The sequence below is a fragment of the Eleginops maclovinus genome, chromosome 5 (assembly GCF_036324505.1).
Source record: "Eleginops maclovinus isolate JMC-PN-2008 ecotype Puerto Natales chromosome 5, JC_Emac_rtc_rv5, whole genome shotgun sequence".
Lineage (NCBI taxonomy): Eukaryota > Metazoa > Chordata > Actinopteri > Perciformes > Eleginopidae > Eleginops > Eleginops maclovinus.
The window spans coordinates 12,435,787-12,455,633 of record NC_086353.1 but is presented as its reverse complement, the minus strand read 5'-3'; the positions used below and the strand labels follow the sequence as shown (position 1 = coordinate 12,455,633).

The following is a 19,847-nucleotide window of genomic DNA, read 5'->3' as shown; positions in this document are numbered from 1 at the left end:
TGCATTTAACTGGCTTTAACTAATATAAAAAACGCCTTTAAAAAACAAAACATGAACAGTGAAGGTGCGAGGAACAGCTTACTAAATGTTTTGGTTTACACTTTGAACCTTTGCTGTTATGTGATTGGATTTAAATGCAGGGCTAAAGTCTCCTCTCCCTCTGTCCCCTGGGCTGTTTGCTTACATCACTACACAAAAAGTGGAGATACAATCCGGAGGGGAGACTATAAAGAGAGCAAAGCTGAGCGAGTAGGACGAGGCGCAGAAGGAAAACTTGAGAAAAACAACAAACGAGCCATCTTGAGGATGAAGTGTGTTTCTGTTGTTGTCCTGCTGAGTCTTCTCTCTCTGGGACACTCTGCTCCTCTGAGCAGCTGTGAGAGTCTGCTGAAACCCATCACTGTCAGCAATGAATACGTAAGTGCACTGCTGCTTTGCCTTTCAGGCTAATATTTGACAAGGACACGCATACATGATCCACATTCTCATAGCTTAACAACCTCTACTTACGTTTGAAGACACTGGTGAAATATATGTTTTTAGTGATGGAAAACTGGAACTATAACTCACCTTTATGTTTTTTAAGCCATTTTGTGAGAACAATAAATCAATTTTAATTATCACACAAAAGAAGAGCAACTAATTTGGTGTCAAAGACTATTTTTCACTTAAAACCACAATAAATAAAGTTAAAAGCCCAAAATACGACTTTGCTTTACAATTGTATTCTGAGGAACGGCAGTAACCTGCAGTGTTACTCCTCTGTCCTTTCCCAACACATGTTGCAAAGATAATTGATGTGGTGTATGCCACGGTTTCTCTGTAATGGTCAATGAACGTTCTAGATCCCACACATTTCTGGGCCATAGCAATGAGTGTAGTGCACTTATAACTGAAGCAAACATTTTTTTTCCTGCATGTCCTCATTTCCCCAATACTTCCTAGGAAGTTTCCTGGAAAGAATGATGTGGTACAAAGAAAAAAGATTTTTAGGACATTTTTCAGACCAAACCTTGAATGTAGACCTGTGATACAAAGCTTTACCAAACTTAAATATTGTATCATTTTGTTATATAGTTTCAAGAGCATTGTGGGAACTCCAACTGTTTATCTTAACACTAAAGTTATATTTCACACAGTATATCGAGAAGAAGAGAAGAAGAAGGAACCCTTGATCATCCCACAGAGGGGAAATTTTACATTCAAACAAATCTGTCTCAAAAATGTCCCTCCCTTGAGCCCTTAAAAACATGTCACTAAACACTGACAAATCACGACACGACATATATTGAGGATCTTTGGTTTGTTTTAGATGATGGGAAAGTGGCTGTACATCGGGGGGAGTTCGGACCTCCCTGGAAGTCGCTCTCTGGGTCGTCTGTTGTCCAGTGTCTGGCTGGACATCACTGCAACCTCCCAGAGCAACATCCTCAACATCATTCAGACTCAGAGAATGTAAATCTCCACACACACCACCACAGGGCTGAAGTGTCTCCTGAGACGTTAGTCCTCTCCAACCGATAAGCTTCCCTTGGGATTTATAAAGATACATTCTTGTTATTGAAGTAGTTTTTTTTTGCCACATGGTATTATTGACAGTGTCCAAGTAATACACATGCTTCATTGTCAGTTTGCAGACCTTCTGTTTTTTTTGTTTTTTTTAGCATATCTTTGTTTAGCATTTTAAATCTATTGTATGTCTGGAGACTAACAAAGGTGTTCCTGGTTTTTATCACATCACTGTAAAGTCCGATTGAGCTCTTGGGTTGATGTTTTTGCATTATTTATTTTTCTGCCACTTGAGGGCAGTGCAAACCAGCTCTTACACAACCTTTAACATATTATCAGCTGAAGTTGTTACACATGTCATCTAAAGTCTTCATTAGGCGTAGTTTACCGAAGAATCCATCGTGATATTTTGTTCTGATGCAGCCTTTATTTCCCTTTTTTGCAGACATGGCAAATGTTCCAGCTTGATATACAATGCGACCTTTGAAAACAGCACGATGGTAATTGGTGAGTGAGAGATATTATTTAGACTGAAAACCGTTATTCAAACATGCACATTATCTTTGAATCTGTGTGTGTGTGTGTGTGTGTGTGTGTGTGTGTGTGTGTGTGTGTGTGTGTGTGTGTGTGTGTGTGTGTGTGTGTGTGTGTGTGTGTGTGTGTGTGTGTGTGTGTGTGTGTGTGTGTGTGGTTTTTTCCCCAGAACAACCTTTCTATCTGAGGGAGGTCTACCTGCCGACAGACTGCCCCGACTGTCTGATTGCATATGAAGAAGTTATCTCCGGCAGAGACACTTTCACCAGTCTTATGCTTTTTAGTAAGAATCTCACTTACAATGTCCTAAAACATTATGGTGACTCTTAGTTAAGCAGCTGACTCTTTTTGTAATGAAATGTTCTTTATTTGCAGGCAAGAGACAGAGTGTCTCACCTGATGTTGTGGAGATGTTGAAGGCACAAGCAGAATGTCTACGGATGCCATCGGTCATGATAACAGACACAGACTACGGTGAGAATTTTTATCGCCACACACTGCCTCTATAATGCTATAGAGAGTGTTTGTTGTTTGACTGGATGTTTATGTACACAGAAATCTGCCCAGACAACATTGCACCCTCAGACGGGATCAGTGCACTCAACTCCTTATTAGAGGCAAAGATTGGACTTCAGTTGGCAAGATTCCTGGATGCTTTTTTTGATGAGTTTGTGAACTGATTTTCTATTTGTTTTGTAAAAGAAAGTGTGGAATTTCTTTCCTGAAACACACAAGTAATTCATAAAATGTAATAACAATAAACATAGAGGAACTCCCTTGCTTTCTTATTATTTCGTTTTTTTCCCAATTACCCCTCAAGAAGACATGGAAAAGCAAAATTGAAGAAACACAAGTTGACAGCAGCACTAACAATACAACAAAATAACAAGACACGGTTATACAAATTACAAATAAGCAAACTAACACACATAGAGAATGTTCTACTTGAAAGTAGCCACGAATATTTTATACATTTTTTCTAAGTCTGAAAGCGATTTAAAGTAAGTTTTGTATGAAAAACAAATCAAATGCAATAATAGCATTTACAAATCAGTTAATCAGTTAGGCCAGAGATATTATTCAAATCAAATAGTACGGTAACAAAGAAACTGCAACTCCAAGTTTAGATTAGAGGTCCAATTTTAAATTTTTTTATTAACAATAAGTCGCATAGAAAGTGAAACTGAAGTGATTCCCGTAATAGACATGCAGAGTCCTCAAAATAAATACAATTCATCTGCAGATAGAAAACGGCATGTTATACTCAGTCACAGATCTGCTATAAGAACACCATCTCCAGCATCAAGCATGGGGGTGGAAACATGATGCTTTGGGGGTGTTTCTCTGCTAAGGTGACAGGGCGGTTCACTCACTGCATCGAGGGGATGATGGAGGGGGCCATGTGTCGTAGAATATTGGCTGATAACCTCCTTCTCCTAAAGCATGTTTTGCAAGGGGATCACATACTTATTTCCCCCGATTAAATGCATATTAATTTATATCTAATCTATATTTAATGTACATTTCTGGAGTTTGTTTTTATATTCTGTCTTTCACTGTGAAAATAAACCTACCATAAAAATTAAAGACTGTTCAGTTCTTTGTAAGTGGGTTAACTAACTAAATTGGCATGGTATCGAATACATATTTCCTCCACTGTATAAACTGTGACTATTAAGCTCTTTAAACGCTGTGAATGGCGGCATTACCAGCAAAAAAACAAACATGGAAAGGGTATCCAAACCATAGACTGTATTTATAAAGGTCTCAAATTGAAGCATAGCAACCAGACCAAAGCTACGACCATGTTGCTGTGGCTGTTCTCAGTCTTCTGTCTGCTGGACAGTCCTGTGAGCAGCTGTGAGAGTCTCATCCATCCGATTGAAATCCGTGGAAGAGAGCTGGTAAGACACTGTCTCATAGACACACTATCACATTATGCATTTTAATCGGTGCTTTAATGTAACTATTTCTCATCTTATGGGACAAACTGTCTGTTTTAGTTGCTGGGAAATTGGACGGCCATTGCCGAAAGCACAGACTACCCAGAAGCCAAATTGCTGACCAACATAATACTAGAGAGCGGGAGGCTGGAAATCACTGCTGCTACTGAGAGTGATACCATCAATGTGATTCGGTCTCCAAAAATGTAACTTAAAGCCTTATTTCAATGAAGGTGATTTTGGAGCCAATTAAACAAACTAAACATTCAATGTAATTTCAAATGTCTGTTTATTGAAAGGCTTGGCCTCTGCTACACTTTCACAACTCTTTTTGAGTGAGTATCAAACATTTTGACTGAACATTTACCTGCACAAACACATTTGGACTTTGTGTCCAGCATTGCAACATCACTTTGTGTATGTATTGATGTGATTTCTTATGTATCCCCAGCACAACCTTTCACTAGTTTTTAGTGTCAATCTTCCACTTTTGGAGGAAAAACACACAGAGGACTCCGGCTTCTGAGTATGATTTAAGACACACTCCACAGATTTACATAGTACATTGAGTGATAATCTGAAAAGTATCCCCCCGAGCCTACAGGTGGATGCTGGGGTGGAAGCTGGGGTGGTGGTGGGGCAGGCAAGCATCAGCAGCGTGAACACAGCAGCAGCGTGGACGCAACATTTGCAGCAGCAGCATTAGCGAGGCAGAGGCAGGCAGATCTGGCAGCTTAAATAGAGCGGCAAGTTTAGGAAAAAGTGTTTGGTTGGTTGTAAGAGGGGAGAGGCGCGTCAACGAGTTTAAGAGGCAGGCAGAGTGTGTGAATTTACCAACATCCTGGACCAAGAGACAGGTATGAACTCCCACACATGTAATCTGGTTTAAAGGCTTTGAAGCCATATGTCTTTATTCAACAGTGTGTAGTCTGCGGTTGTAAATAAGTTTAGTTTTCTGTTTGTTATATTGTATCTGTGAATATACCTGTACTTTTCAATAGTCAAACAAACCTGAGCCCTCATTTGTACATCCGCTGCAGCAATGTTTCACTTGTGGTGTAATATGCACAAACATTACACAGTGCAGCCAGTAGTCAAATACATGTTGTCAAATTAACTAAAACAGGGAAACAAACAACAAAGTTAATTTGTATTAGATCTCATTATTTTACACAAATGTACTGATTTGAACCTGACATGACACAGCACAGCATGGACACACACAAGTCAATAATTTTTTTTTGTCTGTGCCTTTTAAAATTTAGTCCATGGTTCATAAACCATAACATTCTCTCTCCCCTGGAATAAATGTAATACATTATACATTGTCTCCCTCACAGGTTTTTGCCCAGATGACGCTCCACAGTGGCCACAAATCTAACCAATTGCATATATGACATGGGCTCCGACCTAGTCAACACGATCAAAAGCAAAAATATTATTAATACTATTTACTGAACGTAATGTGAAAAGTGTATTTTGACTGTCCAAACTGCTGCACAAACAGACATCAACAAAAAATATGGACAATTTCATTCAAAAAATGTAAAAAGAATTCGTAAAGAGAAACAAAAAAATCATAAATCCAGAATTTTTTTCCTGATTAAGAAGGTTGTGTTGTTGTTTTTAATTGTGCTTTATATATAAATGTGATTGACTGATTGATTGATTGATTAATTTATATAAAAACCTGTCTGAAAATGAGCTGATCAGATTTGTGGCAACTTTGTGATGTCACAGTGTTTTTTGGCTTGTGAAACCATGAGCCCACAACCAACCAAGATAACACCCGCCCACCTTATCGCCTGAATCTCCTCCTAGAACACCATTGTGTTTTCTGTAGGGGCGTGGCCAGCAGCAGCTCATTTGCATTTAAAGCTACAGCACTTTTGGAACAGGGCTGAAACAAAGGGGTATACGGCATGCTACACTCCAGGGTCTGTTTGGTTTTTCGAGGTAAACACTTCAGAGACATGTTTGGCATCTATCTGAGAGCTATAATATATTGTTGAAATAGAGTATAATAGGGGAACTTTAATGTCAACAAACAGGGGTGGAAAAAATCATGCAGACTTGGATGCCCATAGCCTTGTTTATTGGTAGTTTATTACTGTACATCTGCACACCTGCTCATGAGTCATATGTACATATATCTTTCTCTCCCTCGTACACACAATCACACACACAGACCACTCAGGGTTATATAAAAAAGGACTCTTTTTCTGTGCAGGATCCAATCACAGTCTGAGATCTACGAAGAACATTTGAATCAGCATACACACATACGCGCGCACACACACAAATATCTGCATATGGCCTTATGCCTTGATTCATATAGAACATACCACAATCAGAAATATAGAAAAGTGACTGATGAAATCACTTCATTACCCAGGGGTAATAGTGTAAATGTTTGTGTTTTTAAACATATAAACCAACACAATGTCTGCACTTTGTGGGTCCATGGAGTATGTGCTTCCTTTACTATCGAACAGGAAGACCACAGAAAGGTTATTTTTCTTTAACTTTAAGGGGTATTTTTCACAACAAACGCCCAATGTTCATGATTATTCAAGTACTGTGTGATCTGTATATTGTACATGAGCCCGTAGTGTAACTCTGGAACAAACCCGACAGTAGGATTTTCCAATAATACATTTTGTTATTATAAGTATAATCCCCTGAGAGTGACCCATACAATCACTGGAGCTGTGTGACCAAAAACAAAGTGGCCTTTTTCAATCTCAGTCTGTGGATGTTTTAATAAATCATGAGGTGTGTCGAGTGGGAAACGTTTAATCTACGCCATCTCCTTTATGGAGAAATAGCTGTACGTTTCATTAAACTCAGATGTGCTTTATGATACATAACATGTGGAAAGGTTTAAAATTAGTTTTAGGCCTTTTTCACAAAGACTGATTGCAAGACAAATGAGATGCTAGATAAATGACTAATAAAAAAAAGCAACATGAACATTCATTTGGATACGTGTTTGCAGCCAAATGATGAAACAAAGCTAAATATGAGTCCTCTTATCTCTGTTTTGGTCACTAACTCCTGAGGGAAATATCTGGCTCTTCAGTTGCTAAACACTCTACAGTTTTCACCAGCTTGTGGCTACCTCTGTCTGTCTGTTGTGTGCTCCTGAGCAGGAAATGTACACTGGGTTTATCACAACCTTTTCTGTGAAAACATCTACCTGCTGCTGGAAAACGCTGCCATTTTCCTTTTGAATATGAAAACACTGATTAGTGCTGCAGCTTTATATCGATATTCCTGACTTTGAATTAGTCTGGTGACAGTCAGCACAATTATCAAGCTAATTTAAGTAATCCTGCTTCATGATACAGAACCCTTATATTACCTAACACCTATGGTAACCCCAGACCTCTGTATTAGTCAGATAGTATCTTAACAAATGATATTTCTCAGAAGAGCCACATCCTTAACTTGAGCATTCATAAAGGTAAGCGAAGGTCAGCAGATAAGGAAGAGAAGCCATGTGGAGGTGTTAAGGACCCATTGTGTGCTTTAGTGTTGACATGTGACCATAAAGACAAAAAGAAAACAATGGCATATGTTATCAAAAAACAAAACAGGTCCATATCATAAATGCACAGATTAAATGCCCACTCGAGCATTCATAAATTACAAGAAACGCAACAAAGATTTGTTATGGCAAACAATAGCATCAAAGAGTATAGTCTCTCTTAATGTCTGATTTGTCTCTTTTTTGCTTGTTTCTCTCTCGCAAAGACACACACATAACAGTGAAAAGTTTTGCAAGCATTGGCCTGCTCTCTTTCACTATTTAAGTAAACAAAACTTGGATGTTAAAAAAAAAGAAAGCAAAAAAAGTGTCTCTTCTTCACTAGTGGCTTTCTTCCAGCTTACTTGTTCCACTGCTCTATAGAAGCAGTTGCTAGGCAGCCAGCCCATCACCTGGACACACATAATGTCAAAGACAAGTTGTTTCAGGTAATCTGTTCAGCTTAAAGACCCATTCATACCACGGAGAACACAGTCAGACTGTGTGATTGTCACTTAGGGGTGATGCAGATACATGAAAGGAGGCGAGAGGATGTCTGGTAGTGGAGAATAGGAGTGACATTTTAGAGCCCAGCATGCTCCTGTAAGACTAGGCAGTCCGCTACAGAGTTGATTTGGATGAAGGTTTCTTTAAAGTGCTGCGTCATGTTGCATCCGCAGCCTTAAATAATGATCTAGAGCACCAAAACAACTCTTACAAAAGCACTGGGGTGTATTTTTTGCAGGTGAAGTTGGCGATGAGACAGTTGGTAACGTGAACGAGTTCTCATGGTCTGACTGTGCCATGTGCTTAGTTTAGGGAACATACAACGGCCACAATTCCAGTCATAGCTCAGAAAACTCAATTTAGGAGTCCAGTCTCCCAGCTCCATATATCCATAATGCTGCCCATAGCTGGTTCTCCCCTGACATCCCCAGGCTGGTGCTGGCTAGCGTGGCTTAACAATGTGCCAGCTTGCTCGGTAAGTCGTGATTTATTGGTGAATGCACTCCATTAACAAGTGTTGGGATGCTGGATTTGTAAACAAGGGTAAAGAGAAGTTATGTGCGAGGAAACGGGTAAAAGAGAAGAGGGAAATCGATGCTACCCTGTAAACATAAATATTAGGGAATTCTTCAGGAGCTTGGCAGCCATTGTAGTTCTATGACGGATCTGGGCAGCGGTGGACGTTGAAGATCCGCCACAGTCGGGCTAGTCCGGTCTGAAGATGGGGATCTTAGGTAGGAATTCTATTAAGATTACCTGTAAGAGATAAGAGAGAAAGCTGTTAGGGTGGAGATTAGGAAGCATTAGGAAGGCGTTTCTACTTAGTGGATATCATTTTAATATCTCAGGTTGTACGTTGCAAATCACGGCAATATCAGATTTACAGACACGTAGGGTGTATCAATGAAATCAGGTACATTAATGTGCTGGATTATTCATTATCATTTTTCACAGAAAGTTGAAAATGAAAACAACTCACGAGTGAGAGGAAGTAAAAGTGTGAAGATGTCTTTGAGAAACACATGAGCAAGAGCTTGAATGCCAATATTTACAGTCACCAGCTCCATATATCCAAAAACAGACTTACTTATTTACTCACTAACTAATATTAATAGAACAAATACAATGACCTCATGATATTATAACCGATACATTGTGATCAATGGGTTACCACTTATCATATGTTGTATGTGCAAGGCCATATTCAAACCAACATTAGCAATCTGGGCCCCAGAAAAGAAATGCAGGGTTTTCGAGCAAAAATGTTGAGCCAAGCTTAACTTCCACTAGTCACTGGATTCACAATGAAATACATTCAAGCATACATTCCCTTGCAGATTACTAGGCCACATGGACTTTGTCATTCCTAGACAAGAATACAATTATTGAAGCCATTATATACATTTCAAGTTGTAAAATATGTCATCTTAGTAGCAGACTTTGTGTTTTATATGTTATCATTGTGTCTCACAACAGATACTTACATATTCCATCATGTTGTTTGTTTCACACTTCCTTTTGCTTAGTATCCAATGCAAACACAACTGTAAACAGAGAGAAATATTGATCAGACATTTTCTAACAAGTTCACTCGTACACACAAAAACATTTACATCTTCAATCCTTACCTTGTGGTAAAGTCTGCTGTTCTCCCACTCCAGAAGTTTCTCTAAAGACCTTCTTGTCTGGAAGGCAATAGAAAAATGACTTTACATTATTGTCCTTTCTTCCAGAATTAAGATTCATTATGATGTTGATGCATATGCAAAATGGATGGGTATCTCACCCTCTTGCTGAGGCAGATGACCGGCCACAAACTGAAGCCCAATGTGCAACAGCAGCAGAGGCAGCCACACAGGAGCCACCGCACATTCACCGGCAGTGTCTTTCTCAGGCAGCCGTTCACACGGTTGATACTGGCTTTGAATTCCTCTGGTGCCACCTGATATATACGTGATATAGTTAGTAACATTTTTCTCACAACAGAGAACATACAACATCATGCATCATATATTATGTATGATGATTGGCTGGTAGAATACAAGGTAAATATTTTAGATGTGAAAATGTAATTTTGCCATGGTTCTTATGCATTATTAATTACAACAACACACTCACCTTTCCTGTAAGTGCTGAAGGAAATTCTGACTCAAATTTGTTGCTAAGTCCAAACCTGTGGGAGAGGGAAAACATTACTCAGTTATAGAAAGGCAAACATGCTGTTAAAATTAACACTTGCAAAGTGGCATCGAGTCTACCACTAATTTGCATTTCAGGCCACCAAGGTTACTCCTGCAGATATCAGGGGTTATTTTTAAAAAGTGAAATATGCCAAAGGATAAACCTCCTGATGAGTACCATCTAATTTATCAAGGAGCCCCATGAAACAGACACCTTATAAGACAGTTTTTTAATTGTATGGAATCATCAGCACGTTGTATGCTCCTCCCTACCTGCCTGGACAAGATGCAACATCCAGCAACTTGAGTTTATACTGTAACAACAACTTTGTGTTTATTTTTTAACAAAGTAGCTAGCTGCACAGTAACGTTATTGAGGGTACCAGTAAGTTATTTAGGCTGGCAACATCCAATATTAATATTCACCTAATCTAGCACAGTGGTTACTTATTCTAGGGTATAAGTACCAATTTGTGAGCACAGTTTAGCAAAATATGCATCATTAAAACCTAATGCCAGCTCGGGATTGCAGTGATGTTAAGTAACTAGGTACATTTACTCATTTACTTTTTGCTACTCTGTACTTATACCCCACTACAATTCAGTGGTTAAATAGTGTTATTTTACTCCAATGCATTAGTTTAATACTTTTCGTTACTTTGCAGATTTGGATTAATAAATTATTACTGATATGAAATTGAATCAACACTTCAATAAGACTAGTTACACCTGGAGTAAATCCACAATCTACCCTGCACTATACAGAGGAGTTAAAATTAACTCCACCTTTACCAGCTGTGGTAAACACTTTAATGCATCAATAATTATAAACAAAACTTATAAAATACATCATTCTGAAATGGGTCAATCTGCATAATGATTTTGTATTACTTTTAGTACTTTGATTATATGTTGAAGCCAATACTTTTGTACTTTTACTTTTAACAGAGCATCCTTGCTCTTTGGTAGTTCTACTTTACCTGACACGAAAATAGCAGATACAACAACAACATACAAAAGTATATAATTATTTATTTTGTCATGTAGCTACTTTAGCTAAAACGAAAGCTCAATCTAATTAGCCAATCATAGCCAGTTAGCTAGATGCTAACTTAGTAGCTGGCTGCGCTAAGTCACCCTGCTAACTCAGCTAACAGCCAGTGATCACGGAGACGGCGGCTGCTGATCGTTTAACGGTACCGGTAAACTCCTCTCTGGGTGCCCATAAGTGTCGCCGGGTACTTACACAGTGACGTGGCCGGACCCTCGCACCACCACCGGGTCCGGAGCATACTTGAGGAGCTGCTCCTCCGCGGCCCTGTCCTCGTCCTCTTCTTCCTCCTCCTCCTCTTCGTATATCTCGTCAAAGTCCTCCATCATCGCACAACTCGGCCTCGCGCTTCCCGGGACAGACACCGGGACAGACACGATGCCTACGAACAGTGAAACGCTACCGTTAAAAGAGTACACAGAGAACCGTGAAGACAACCGCACAGAAATATCCACCCGTCCCGGAGACGATACAGTTCACATCGTTCAGCTCCGAAACAAAACATCAACATCCGCCGCAGTAACCGGAAGACACCGGAAGGGGGACGGACGTGCTTACGTCAGATTCTTTTCCTTTTTTAAAACAAAATGATCGAAGGGTGCTTTATAACATGCAGCATTTGTCTTACTTCATTTTTAATTCTTTACTATGACTTCAGTAAGTATATTTTAAGTATACATATGTTATATTCATAAATGTATACATTCTTACAACAAACTCCTTTCCCTGATTTAAAACAATATTTAATTATTGTCTATAGTGTTTTAGAAAAATGTTAGACAATCTATGTACGTTAACAGTAGGACAAAACATCTGACAATACCAGGGTTATATAAAAAAGGAGGACATATTAAGATATGATTGGACCAGAACTGAAGTAAGTATGAGTGGTTTACTACTTTCTATAAACCAATTTGTATGAAATGCTGAGTAAATTCAACTGAATAATGCATTATGTCAAGAATATCTTGTGTTCTGCATTTAACACTTTTACAAATCAAACACATTTTGTGAAGTAATAAGCTTTTACAAATCAAGTTTACTCAATAGGAAATAATCAACTAAAATACAGCACCTTAAGAGGAAATACGTATATTTATTTTTCACCACTCCTGCCAGAATGTATTAATTTATAATTAATGACGATTTTCTGATAGCATAAATACAACTGGTTATATGTAAATTAATCTATTATGATGATTATAATATTTATGAGAGCCAAGCGGAAGTTGTTCTGACAATCCTTCGAAATACGGCATTAAAGATGTTACATTTAGCCTGAATCTCAACCCTACAGACGATACATATTGAGATTTCAGTTGCAACTCAGATACAACTCAAAGGCCTTGATTTCATACGCAGATAAATTGAACTTTCACACAGAAATGTGCCAATTTTGGTCAATACATATTTTATTTTGAAACGTTTGACCAAAAGTTGTCATTTAACACTCAAGCAGTGCGATCGTACTTCCGTCTGGAAACCGCCTGTCACTGAACAGCGTTACTTTAATTTAAGTGTTACCCATTTTAAAAAATTGTTTTCGCTGTTTAAAGTTATCCAAATAGGGAATATATCAACCTGATAATTAAATTATAATTAATTGTCTGGATATACCGGTAACGTTACTTCCTGTTTTTGAACAAATGAATCACAGGTGAACTTTCTTCCGCCTACTCGCCGGGGATATCTGAAGTTGTTTTTCAAGATGATGCGAAATGAACATTTCAAAATGATCTTTCAAGTGTTCAAAGATTTCGTTCCTGACCTCACGAGCGGGATTGTGATAGTGGTACTTTTATCGTGTGCTTTGTTCGGCATGCAAACATATTTCAACTTCAGTCCGGGAGTGCTCAGTGTTGGTGCTACTGTGTTTCAACATGGGCACCTCCACAGGCTCTTGGCGTACCCTTTTTACCACAAAACCTCTGTTCAGCTCCTCCTGAACATCACAGCTCTGGTGTTTCTCAGCGGTAATCTGGAGAAAGGTGTTGGCACTGTTCGCTTCCTGTTGTTGTTCCTGCTGCTGTCGTCCACTACAGGCTTGTTCTACAGCTTCGTGGATCTAATGCAGGAAGACGGCAGCCAGAGTCACGCCGAGGGGCTGCTTCCTGTAGCCCTGGCATGTGTGGCTCTCACAACAATGCACACAAAAACGACTAAAGGATTCCTGTGTGGGGTCAGTTTCCCGACCATGGCTCTGCCTTGGGTGCTCCTCATAATCACCACTGCTGTCGTTCCGTACAGCGTCCTCCCCTGTAACATTATTGCCATCCTGATCGGTTGGATGTATGGGAAAGGATGGTTCTCTCTTCTGAATATGTCTGCAGAAAAGGCGGGTGCTCTGGAGAAGATGATGCCTTTCAGGTTGGTGAGGAGCATCAGGGGTATCAAGTTTGTCCCTGCTTCCGCAGAGGATAGGAAGAAAACACTCCTTCCACAACTCAACCCAACCCCTGGTTCCTACCCAGTCCAGGCTTATGCTCCATTGTCCAGCACGAACCCAGCCAATATGAAAGCCAATATTTATGAAGGCTGGTCGAATTCAACTGCTGCCCTTTCCGGTCTCAAACCACCTTTTATTCCCCAAGTCTCTGCACATAGCTCAGGGCCAAATCACGGACATGGTTCACAGCAGAGTTTTGGCCAAAGCTGCCACCACAGCCATAGCCACGGTCATAGTCATGCTCATGGTCATTTATAAGCATGATTATGTAATTGTTTGCTTTACAATAATCCAACCATATAGATGAGCCTTGCCATCAGGCACCTGCAGCGTCTCTCATTTTTGGCTTGATTTTACAGTAGGGTATTACATTATTCATTGACTGTCTGCAGCTTGTATTTTAATGACATTTGTTTACGTGTTTGAAGTTCATGTGTAACTTTTGTACATACATTTACAGATAAACAACTTTTGTACTATTTTCACTAAATTCTTCAAATAAACTTGTGTCCTAAATAAATATTAAAAGTCTTGATAGAAAAAAAATATATATGACAATGTTTTGCACATCCAATATATTTGAAGAGTGCTATTAAGTTGTCTGTATGTTAACTGGACTGAAGCTTCCAAAACTTGATGGAACTAGAAAAACGTCACAAAACGAACTATGATCTGCTGATGTTATGGTCAAGCGATCATTTAAAAAGATATTCAATACGCCCTGATAGATTAATAAAATATAAGTTACAACTCATCCGAATCGGTCTTTGTCAATCCAAGTTGTGCTCGAATAGCTTGAATATTATTTGTTTGTGTTTAAGGACAGATGACAGTTTTCTTCTTCTTGTATTTTGGTTTATTTGACTCTTTCGCAAAGATATACATCAAACTCCACAACTTCAGGACAAAAGTCGAACTGGAACAAAATAACCACTGGGCTGCCATCTATACTGCAGTATATGTGACGCCAGTGTACAAATTACATCTTTATTTCACACAAGGACTCATTCCTCCCAAGAATCTCCATAGATGTTCTTTTTCACTGTAACATAAGAGAAGAGAAGAAGGAGTTAAGTATTTTACTGAATCATTTAAAAACACCAGCTGCAATAATTTAAACTCTTAGTCTTTTCCCAACCCAGCAAGTGTTTTCAACATCTCTGCTGCCGAAGCTTACCGTCTTTCCTGGGTCTCCCTGGCTCCTTCTCAGGTGATGGTTTAAGCAGTGTCTCTGACTTCTGAGTGAGCGTGACTTCGTAGTTCTCTCTGTTCTTGAGCCTCAGGTCCTCATAGAGGATGGACTTCTTACTGGGCTCTTCATCTTCCACTGAAAGTAGTGGGGACAAGGACAGGGACAAAAAGCGTTATCTAGGAGGTTGACAGAAAAGTGAATCCCTGTTGAGCTGGTGAAACTTAGTTGAAGTAGGAAACACATTTTATAATGGGATTAATTGAGTGGAATGGAAAGGCGTGAGAATAAGCAAAACCATTTATGGTGCCATCAGTAAGCATACACTATCTTAAAGAAATACTATTCAGTTATTTCCTCTGAAAGAGCACACTCAGCTCATATTGTCTTCTGCAAGATTGCCTCAATTATAAACATAAAACCTCATCACGATGCTCTTTAATATTGATCAAAAGTAAAATATGTACTGTGACTATTGAAAGATATATAAAAGTCAGAAACAGCATTGTTCAGTTTGAATTGAAAAATACCAGATAACTCTATCACTATGAAAATGTAACAAACAAAAATATTTATGAATTGCTCAATCTTTCCCTCATTGTTTTCAATATGAAATCTTTATAAATATAAATGGTTGATCCTGCCAGTAGCATACGCTTGTCTCAAAGATTAAGCCACGCAAGTCTAAATACACACGGCCGGTACAGTGAAACTGCGAATGGCTCATTAAATCAGCTTATATTGATAAATATAAGGCTTTTATCAACAATTTGTTTAACAAATGCACAGATCATTGTATTGATTTGGAAACGTTTTTGGCCCCAGACAAGCTGATTTTGTCTTTACAGGTTCCTGCACAAAAGAAGGTCATTATTACACAGTACTGAAAAACATACGGTAACTCCCTGGAGCGCTGAAGTCATCTGCTTTGCCCATTGGCACAGGTGACTCCGAATTATAGCCATAACCACTGACAACGGGCGCCTGGCTGGGGGCTTCTGCTGCCTGGAACATGGTGTCAAATGACTGGGAGTCTGGGTCACTCATCTCTGACTGAGGAGCTTTGGAACTGGGGAAGAGAATAGAAACATTGTTAAGTAGTAGTTGGAGGATGAAAACATATAGTGTCACAAAACTGTGTGTGTTGTGTGTGTTTGTTACTCACACTTGTGGAGGTAATCCTTTTCTGAGGGCCTCTCCCAGAGGGGAGTTCTCCAGGCTCTTGAACTTCTCTTGGCATGTTCTCATGTATGACATTTTCCCAGCAAAGAATGCACAAAAAGCAGCAACTGGAGAGGCAAACATAGTTGAAATTAAACGTTTTATTATTTAAAACCTCACTCTCGATAAGACATTATTTGGGCCATTACTATATGCTCCTTTTTAAAAATATAATATTAAAGGCACATTTAAACTAGAGGCAGGTGATATCATCACTGAGAAGAGTTTTGTTAGTGAAATTGATACAGTATCGACAGTCCTCACCCATAGACTAGTAAAACAAGTTTAAAACATTTCCTAATTTAGATAGTCTAGATAGCCTCGGAGGATGAAACCCTCTTTATCTGTCACATACATGCACACAGCAGAGCACACACAGTGAAATTGGTTCTCTGCATTTAACCCATCCTAGTACTAGGAGCAGTGGGCAGCTATTGTGCAGCGCCCGGGGAGCAATGGGGAGGGGGGATTGGCGGTGTCCGGTGCCTTGCTCAAGGGCACCACAGCAGGGCCTAGGAGGTGAACTGGGACCTCTCCAAGTAGCAGTCCACTTTAATTTAACATTAATGCTGTCAGAGGGGATGTCCAGTTTCAAATCACACTAATAATAACAACTCAACTGCCTGATTATTTGGCAAATGCAGTCCAAATTAGTGCAGTCCAATAACAGTCCATTTCTACCTTAAACATTTTACAATGTTAAGTTTTTCAGTAAACAGATGCAGTAAACTGGTTTGGAGAGGTGTCGGTCGATTGACTCTGATAATCGATATATTAGTAACACCAGACCAATCGACTTTAAAAATCCTTATTTTCTAGTCGCTGTAGTTTGTGTTGTTATGTGCTATTTATCGTAAGATGTGTTCGTAATATTTAGTCCACTCATTAACATGATGGAAAATGTTAAATGTTCCAGCTTTAACAATCTTAACAGACTAAGACTAATGAACTTACAGACTACTTTGGGTATACTTCCAAACTTTGGATGCGAAGACAGAGCACCTGTAAAAAAAATAAAACAGGGTCAATTGAAAGTTTAAGGTATGTTCATAATTGTTTCACAGGGATGTTGCTTATTCCTCTCCATTGTGCATTTTATTACCTCTGGCAACTAGGGCTTGAGTGACAGTCATGCTGACCATAGAGAAGGGCACAGCTGCAAAGGAAGCATGTTGAAGTCAGACTTCAGAAGACATATTTATTTTAGCTGTGTTTTTTACACAACCTAAAACATTTGATATGACCTGTATGTGAAAGAGAGAAACTTACACCTGTACCAAAAGCTTTCCTGGCTGCACTCTTTAAACACCCTCTTCTCCTCTTCTGTGGGAATGTACGCAATGCCCACAGGCTCCTGAAGATAAACACACACACACACTCACCAGAGTTAGCTTTACTTCTGCTAGTTAGTTAATTAGCACTAGGCTTATTGGCAAGCGACAAAGACAATCCCACCTCACAAACGAATAAGCTTTCAACAGCAGACAACACTATCCGCAGTTCATCCAAAGTTAAAGCTAGCAAGCTAACACGTTAGCATCTTAACGTGATTATAAGTGTGTTTACCCGTGCTCCCTTTTGCGTCCCATCCTCTGAATAACCCGCGGTGGTGGACGACATGTTGACGGCAATATCCTGGCCTATTTAATGTTTTAATGCTTGTGAAGTAACGAACTGTAAGCCACTTGGCGGCGTGTGTTCCCTGTTTGGTACAATGTCATTGCTCCAGCTAGCACTGACATAACCCGGAAGTTGAAATGTATAATTTGAAGGTGAAGCGTCAAAAGTGTTGTTGTCATTACAATATTCGGAGCTTTTGATTTTTAGTTTTAAAGTTATCATACGTTACTATAAAGGCACAAAATACTAAAAGATTACATCAATTAGAAAAAATGGGCGTTTAACTGGGTCTTTTGTTTTGAAAATTCTCATTGTCTCACTGCAAAGTTATGATATTGTCGACCTATTTCATCTAGTGGTTGTAGCCTAAAATAATTAAAGAATAACAGTGGAATATATATTTGGCATAATAGATGGCAACACAAAGTAGTAGTGTAATACTTATTGTAATAGTAAACATTCTATAAACATTCATATTGTATTTAGTTTTCACAATTAGTCCTTTATATTGTAGGCTAATTGCTGCACAAGTTACACAACTGGACTTCCTTCATAACATATAACTTTACACTATTACTTTTCATTGTTATGTTTATATTTTTTATATTTTGCACATTTACTTTCTTTAGTTACATTAAGTATCAATTTTATAACTTTTTGCTGACACTGCTACAGTAACATGTGTGATTCACTTTTACAAACTACGGCAACAATCCCCCTTTCCAGATTTAAAAGAAACCTGTAAATCAAGTTATTTAAATCTTTAATGTCAAGAAGTTAAGAAATCTTGTAATGAGATTGTACGGTGCCTAGGTGATGCTGTTGATACTGATTGACAAAGAAAACTTTGATTGCCTCCTGCATGTGGTTGCCTAAAGTAAAGTAATACACATCTTTTATGCTAGTGCTGAAAGAGATAGTATCTGAAACGGAGTGTCTGTTCAGGCAAAGCAGACATGAAGAGACTGAGGGGTGATGATGAGTGACTACACAATCAATAGGCTAACATTTATCGATACAACTAAAAATAGAGGTGTATATTTTCCTTTGTTGTCCCAGTTATCATCCATTCAATAATACTGGCAAAATGACATGACACAAAGCACTAGACAAAAGCAGTTTGGTTCTTAGGGGCCAATCGAATGTAAAATTGGCTGTCTTTAAGCTGTAGAGGGGCACCTGTGATGAATTATTGGTCACTTGAGCTAACAGTCAATTATGTCTCCAGTGTGATGTTTTGGGCAATGGGTGCAAATTACCTGCTGAGCTCACTTAAGACAGAGTGCTGCTGGAATAATCCCTAACATTTAGAAACTATAATCGGCATTTTTGCATGTCTAGTCCCCTCATCGTAAAGTAAATGTTTTTGGTTATTTTTAGAAAAGAAAAATGAAAAAAAAAAAAAAGTTTTCGGTTAGCACAAACTAAAACAGCTTTCAACATTTAATGATATATGTTATTAAATACCTCAAATTATAAGTTTGAATCTTTTAACAATTCCTTAAAAGAGGCAGGTTGTATGTTATCCCACCACACACTTTTCTTAGCTTTGTAGTGGTAGACTTGAAGTCATGTTTAGCTCCTTTTTAGTCTAATATAGAGCTTAATATAGCTTTAACCTTCTAGCAGTTGTGTTTATGCATGTAGAATGATACATTTGGAGTTCATATTTGAACATAGTGTTGCCTAACGAACATGTAAGTAACAGAAACCTTTTTGTGCAGTTTATTTTCTCCAAAAATCCAAGATTCAACAAGAACCATATCGGCTTTTTTTAGTTTTTTTTTACAACCATCATCCCTCCAGGACTGCATATATTGAGAGGTGTTTCCTAAAGCTAACAATGACACCTTCAAATGTCTTGTTTTGTCCAATACTTCGGTTTTTCAGGTTTACTGTCATAGAGGAATTAGAAAACTAGACTATATTTACATTTAAAAAGACTGGAATCAATCACTCAATCACATGTATTTATAAAGCACATTTAAAAACAACCCACGTTGACCAAAGTGCTGTACAGGAATCAAAGGGTTTTCTGAAACAATTACTCATAATTATTAATCTATTATCAAAATAGTTGAACATTCAGTTAATAGTTAACAAATAATGGATTGATCT

The 19,847-nt window shown here is 38.6% G+C and overlaps 4 protein-coding genes and 1 long non-coding RNA gene across 5 annotated transcripts; 3 read left to right on the top strand and 2 right to left on the bottom strand.

The window, feature by feature from the left end:
- The first annotated feature begins 157 nt into the window (after positions 1-157).
- LOC134864208 (uncharacterized) lies at positions 158-2,819 on the top strand. Its single transcript, XM_063883017.1, has 6 exons — positions 158-417; positions 1,313-1,455; positions 1,955-2,016; positions 2,213-2,326; positions 2,419-2,517; positions 2,599-2,819. Exons 1-6 carry the CDS (start codon positions 307-309, stop codon positions 2,721-2,723), a joined length of 654 nt encoding a protein of 217 aa, XP_063739087.1. The 5' UTR covers positions 158-306; the 3' UTR covers positions 2,724-2,819.
- Positions 2,820-3,836: 1,017 nt separating this feature from the next.
- LOC134864209 (uncharacterized) lies at positions 3,837-4,256 on the top strand. The gene is made up of 2 exons (XR_010165800.1): positions 3,837-3,947; positions 4,047-4,256. It is a non-coding gene; the product is annotated as an uncharacterized LOC134864209 (long non-coding RNA).
- Positions 4,257-6,059: 1,803 nt separating this feature from the next.
- chic2 (cysteine-rich hydrophobic domain 2) lies at positions 6,060-11,773 on the bottom strand. Its single transcript, XM_063883982.1, has 6 exons — positions 11,449-11,773; positions 10,141-10,195; positions 9,809-9,964; positions 9,651-9,707; positions 9,507-9,566; positions 6,060-8,778 (listed from the first exon to the last, which is right to left on the bottom strand). Exons 1-6 carry the CDS (start codon positions 11,580-11,582, stop codon positions 8,728-8,730), a joined length of 513 nt encoding a protein of 170 aa, XP_063740052.1. The 5' UTR covers positions 11,583-11,773; the 3' UTR covers positions 6,060-8,727.
- Positions 11,774-12,702: 929 nt separating this feature from the next.
- rhbdd2 (rhomboid domain containing 2) lies at positions 12,703-14,453 on the top strand. Its single transcript, XM_063884609.1, has one exon. The coding sequence runs from the start codon at positions 12,962-12,964 to the stop codon at positions 13,955-13,957; it is 996 nt and encodes a 331-aa protein (XP_063740679.1). The 5' UTR covers positions 12,703-12,961; the 3' UTR covers positions 13,958-14,453.
- A 61-nt stretch (positions 14,454-14,514) lies between these two features.
- LOC134865164 (OCIA domain-containing protein 1-like) lies at positions 14,515-17,855 on the bottom strand. The gene is made up of 8 exons (XM_063884610.1): positions 17,676-17,855; positions 17,379-17,463; positions 17,212-17,265; positions 17,064-17,111; positions 16,054-16,177; positions 15,785-15,957; positions 14,877-15,026; positions 14,515-14,741 (listed from the first exon to the last, which is right to left on the bottom strand). Exons 1-8 carry the CDS (start codon positions 17,727-17,729, stop codon positions 14,704-14,706), a joined length of 726 nt encoding a protein of 241 aa, XP_063740680.1. The 5' UTR covers positions 17,730-17,855; the 3' UTR covers positions 14,515-14,703.
- Positions 17,856-19,847: the final 1,992 nt, after the last annotated feature.

Bases quoted from the DNA above. Each gene is read 5' to 3' on its own strand.
- LOC134865164 (XM_063884610.1), bottom strand. From the start codon at position 17,729: ATGTCGTCCACCACCGCGGGTTATTCAGAGGATGGGACGCAAAAGGGA. The intron at 16,178-17,063 runs GTAAGTTCATTA...TTGCCTCTCCAG, and splicing joins AAGTATACCCAAAGTAGTCT to TTGCTGCTTTTTGTGCATTC. The intron at 15,027-15,784 runs GTATGTTTTTCA...CACTACTTTCAG, and splicing joins CAGCGCTCCAGGGAGTTACC to TGGAAGATGAAGAGCCCAGT.
- rhbdd2 (XM_063884609.1), top strand. From the start codon at position 12,962: ATGATGCGAAATGAACATTTCAAAATGATCTTTCAAGTGTTCAAAGAT.
- chic2 (XM_063883982.1), bottom strand. From the start codon at position 11,582: ATGATGGAGGACTTTGACGAGATATACGAAGAGGAGGAGGAGGAAGAA. The intron at 9,708-9,808 runs GTGAGATACCCA...ATTGCCTTCCAG, and splicing joins TCATCTGCCTCAGCAAGAGG to ACAAGAAGGTCTTTAGAGAA. The intron at 8,779-9,506 runs GTAAGTATCTGT...TATCTCTTACAG, and splicing joins CAAACAACATGATGGAATAT to GTAATCTTAATAGAATTCCT.
- LOC134864208 (XM_063883017.1), top strand. From the start codon at position 307: ATGAAGTGTGTTTCTGTTGTTGTCCTGCTGAGTCTTCTCTCTCTGGGA. The intron at 418-1,312 runs GTAAGTGCACTG...GGTTTGTTTTAG, and splicing joins TCACTGTCAGCAATGAATAC to ATGATGGGAAAGTGGCTGTA. The intron at 2,327-2,418 runs GTAAGAATCTCA...CTTTATTTGCAG, and splicing joins CACCAGTCTTATGCTTTTTA to GCAAGAGACAGAGTGTCTCA.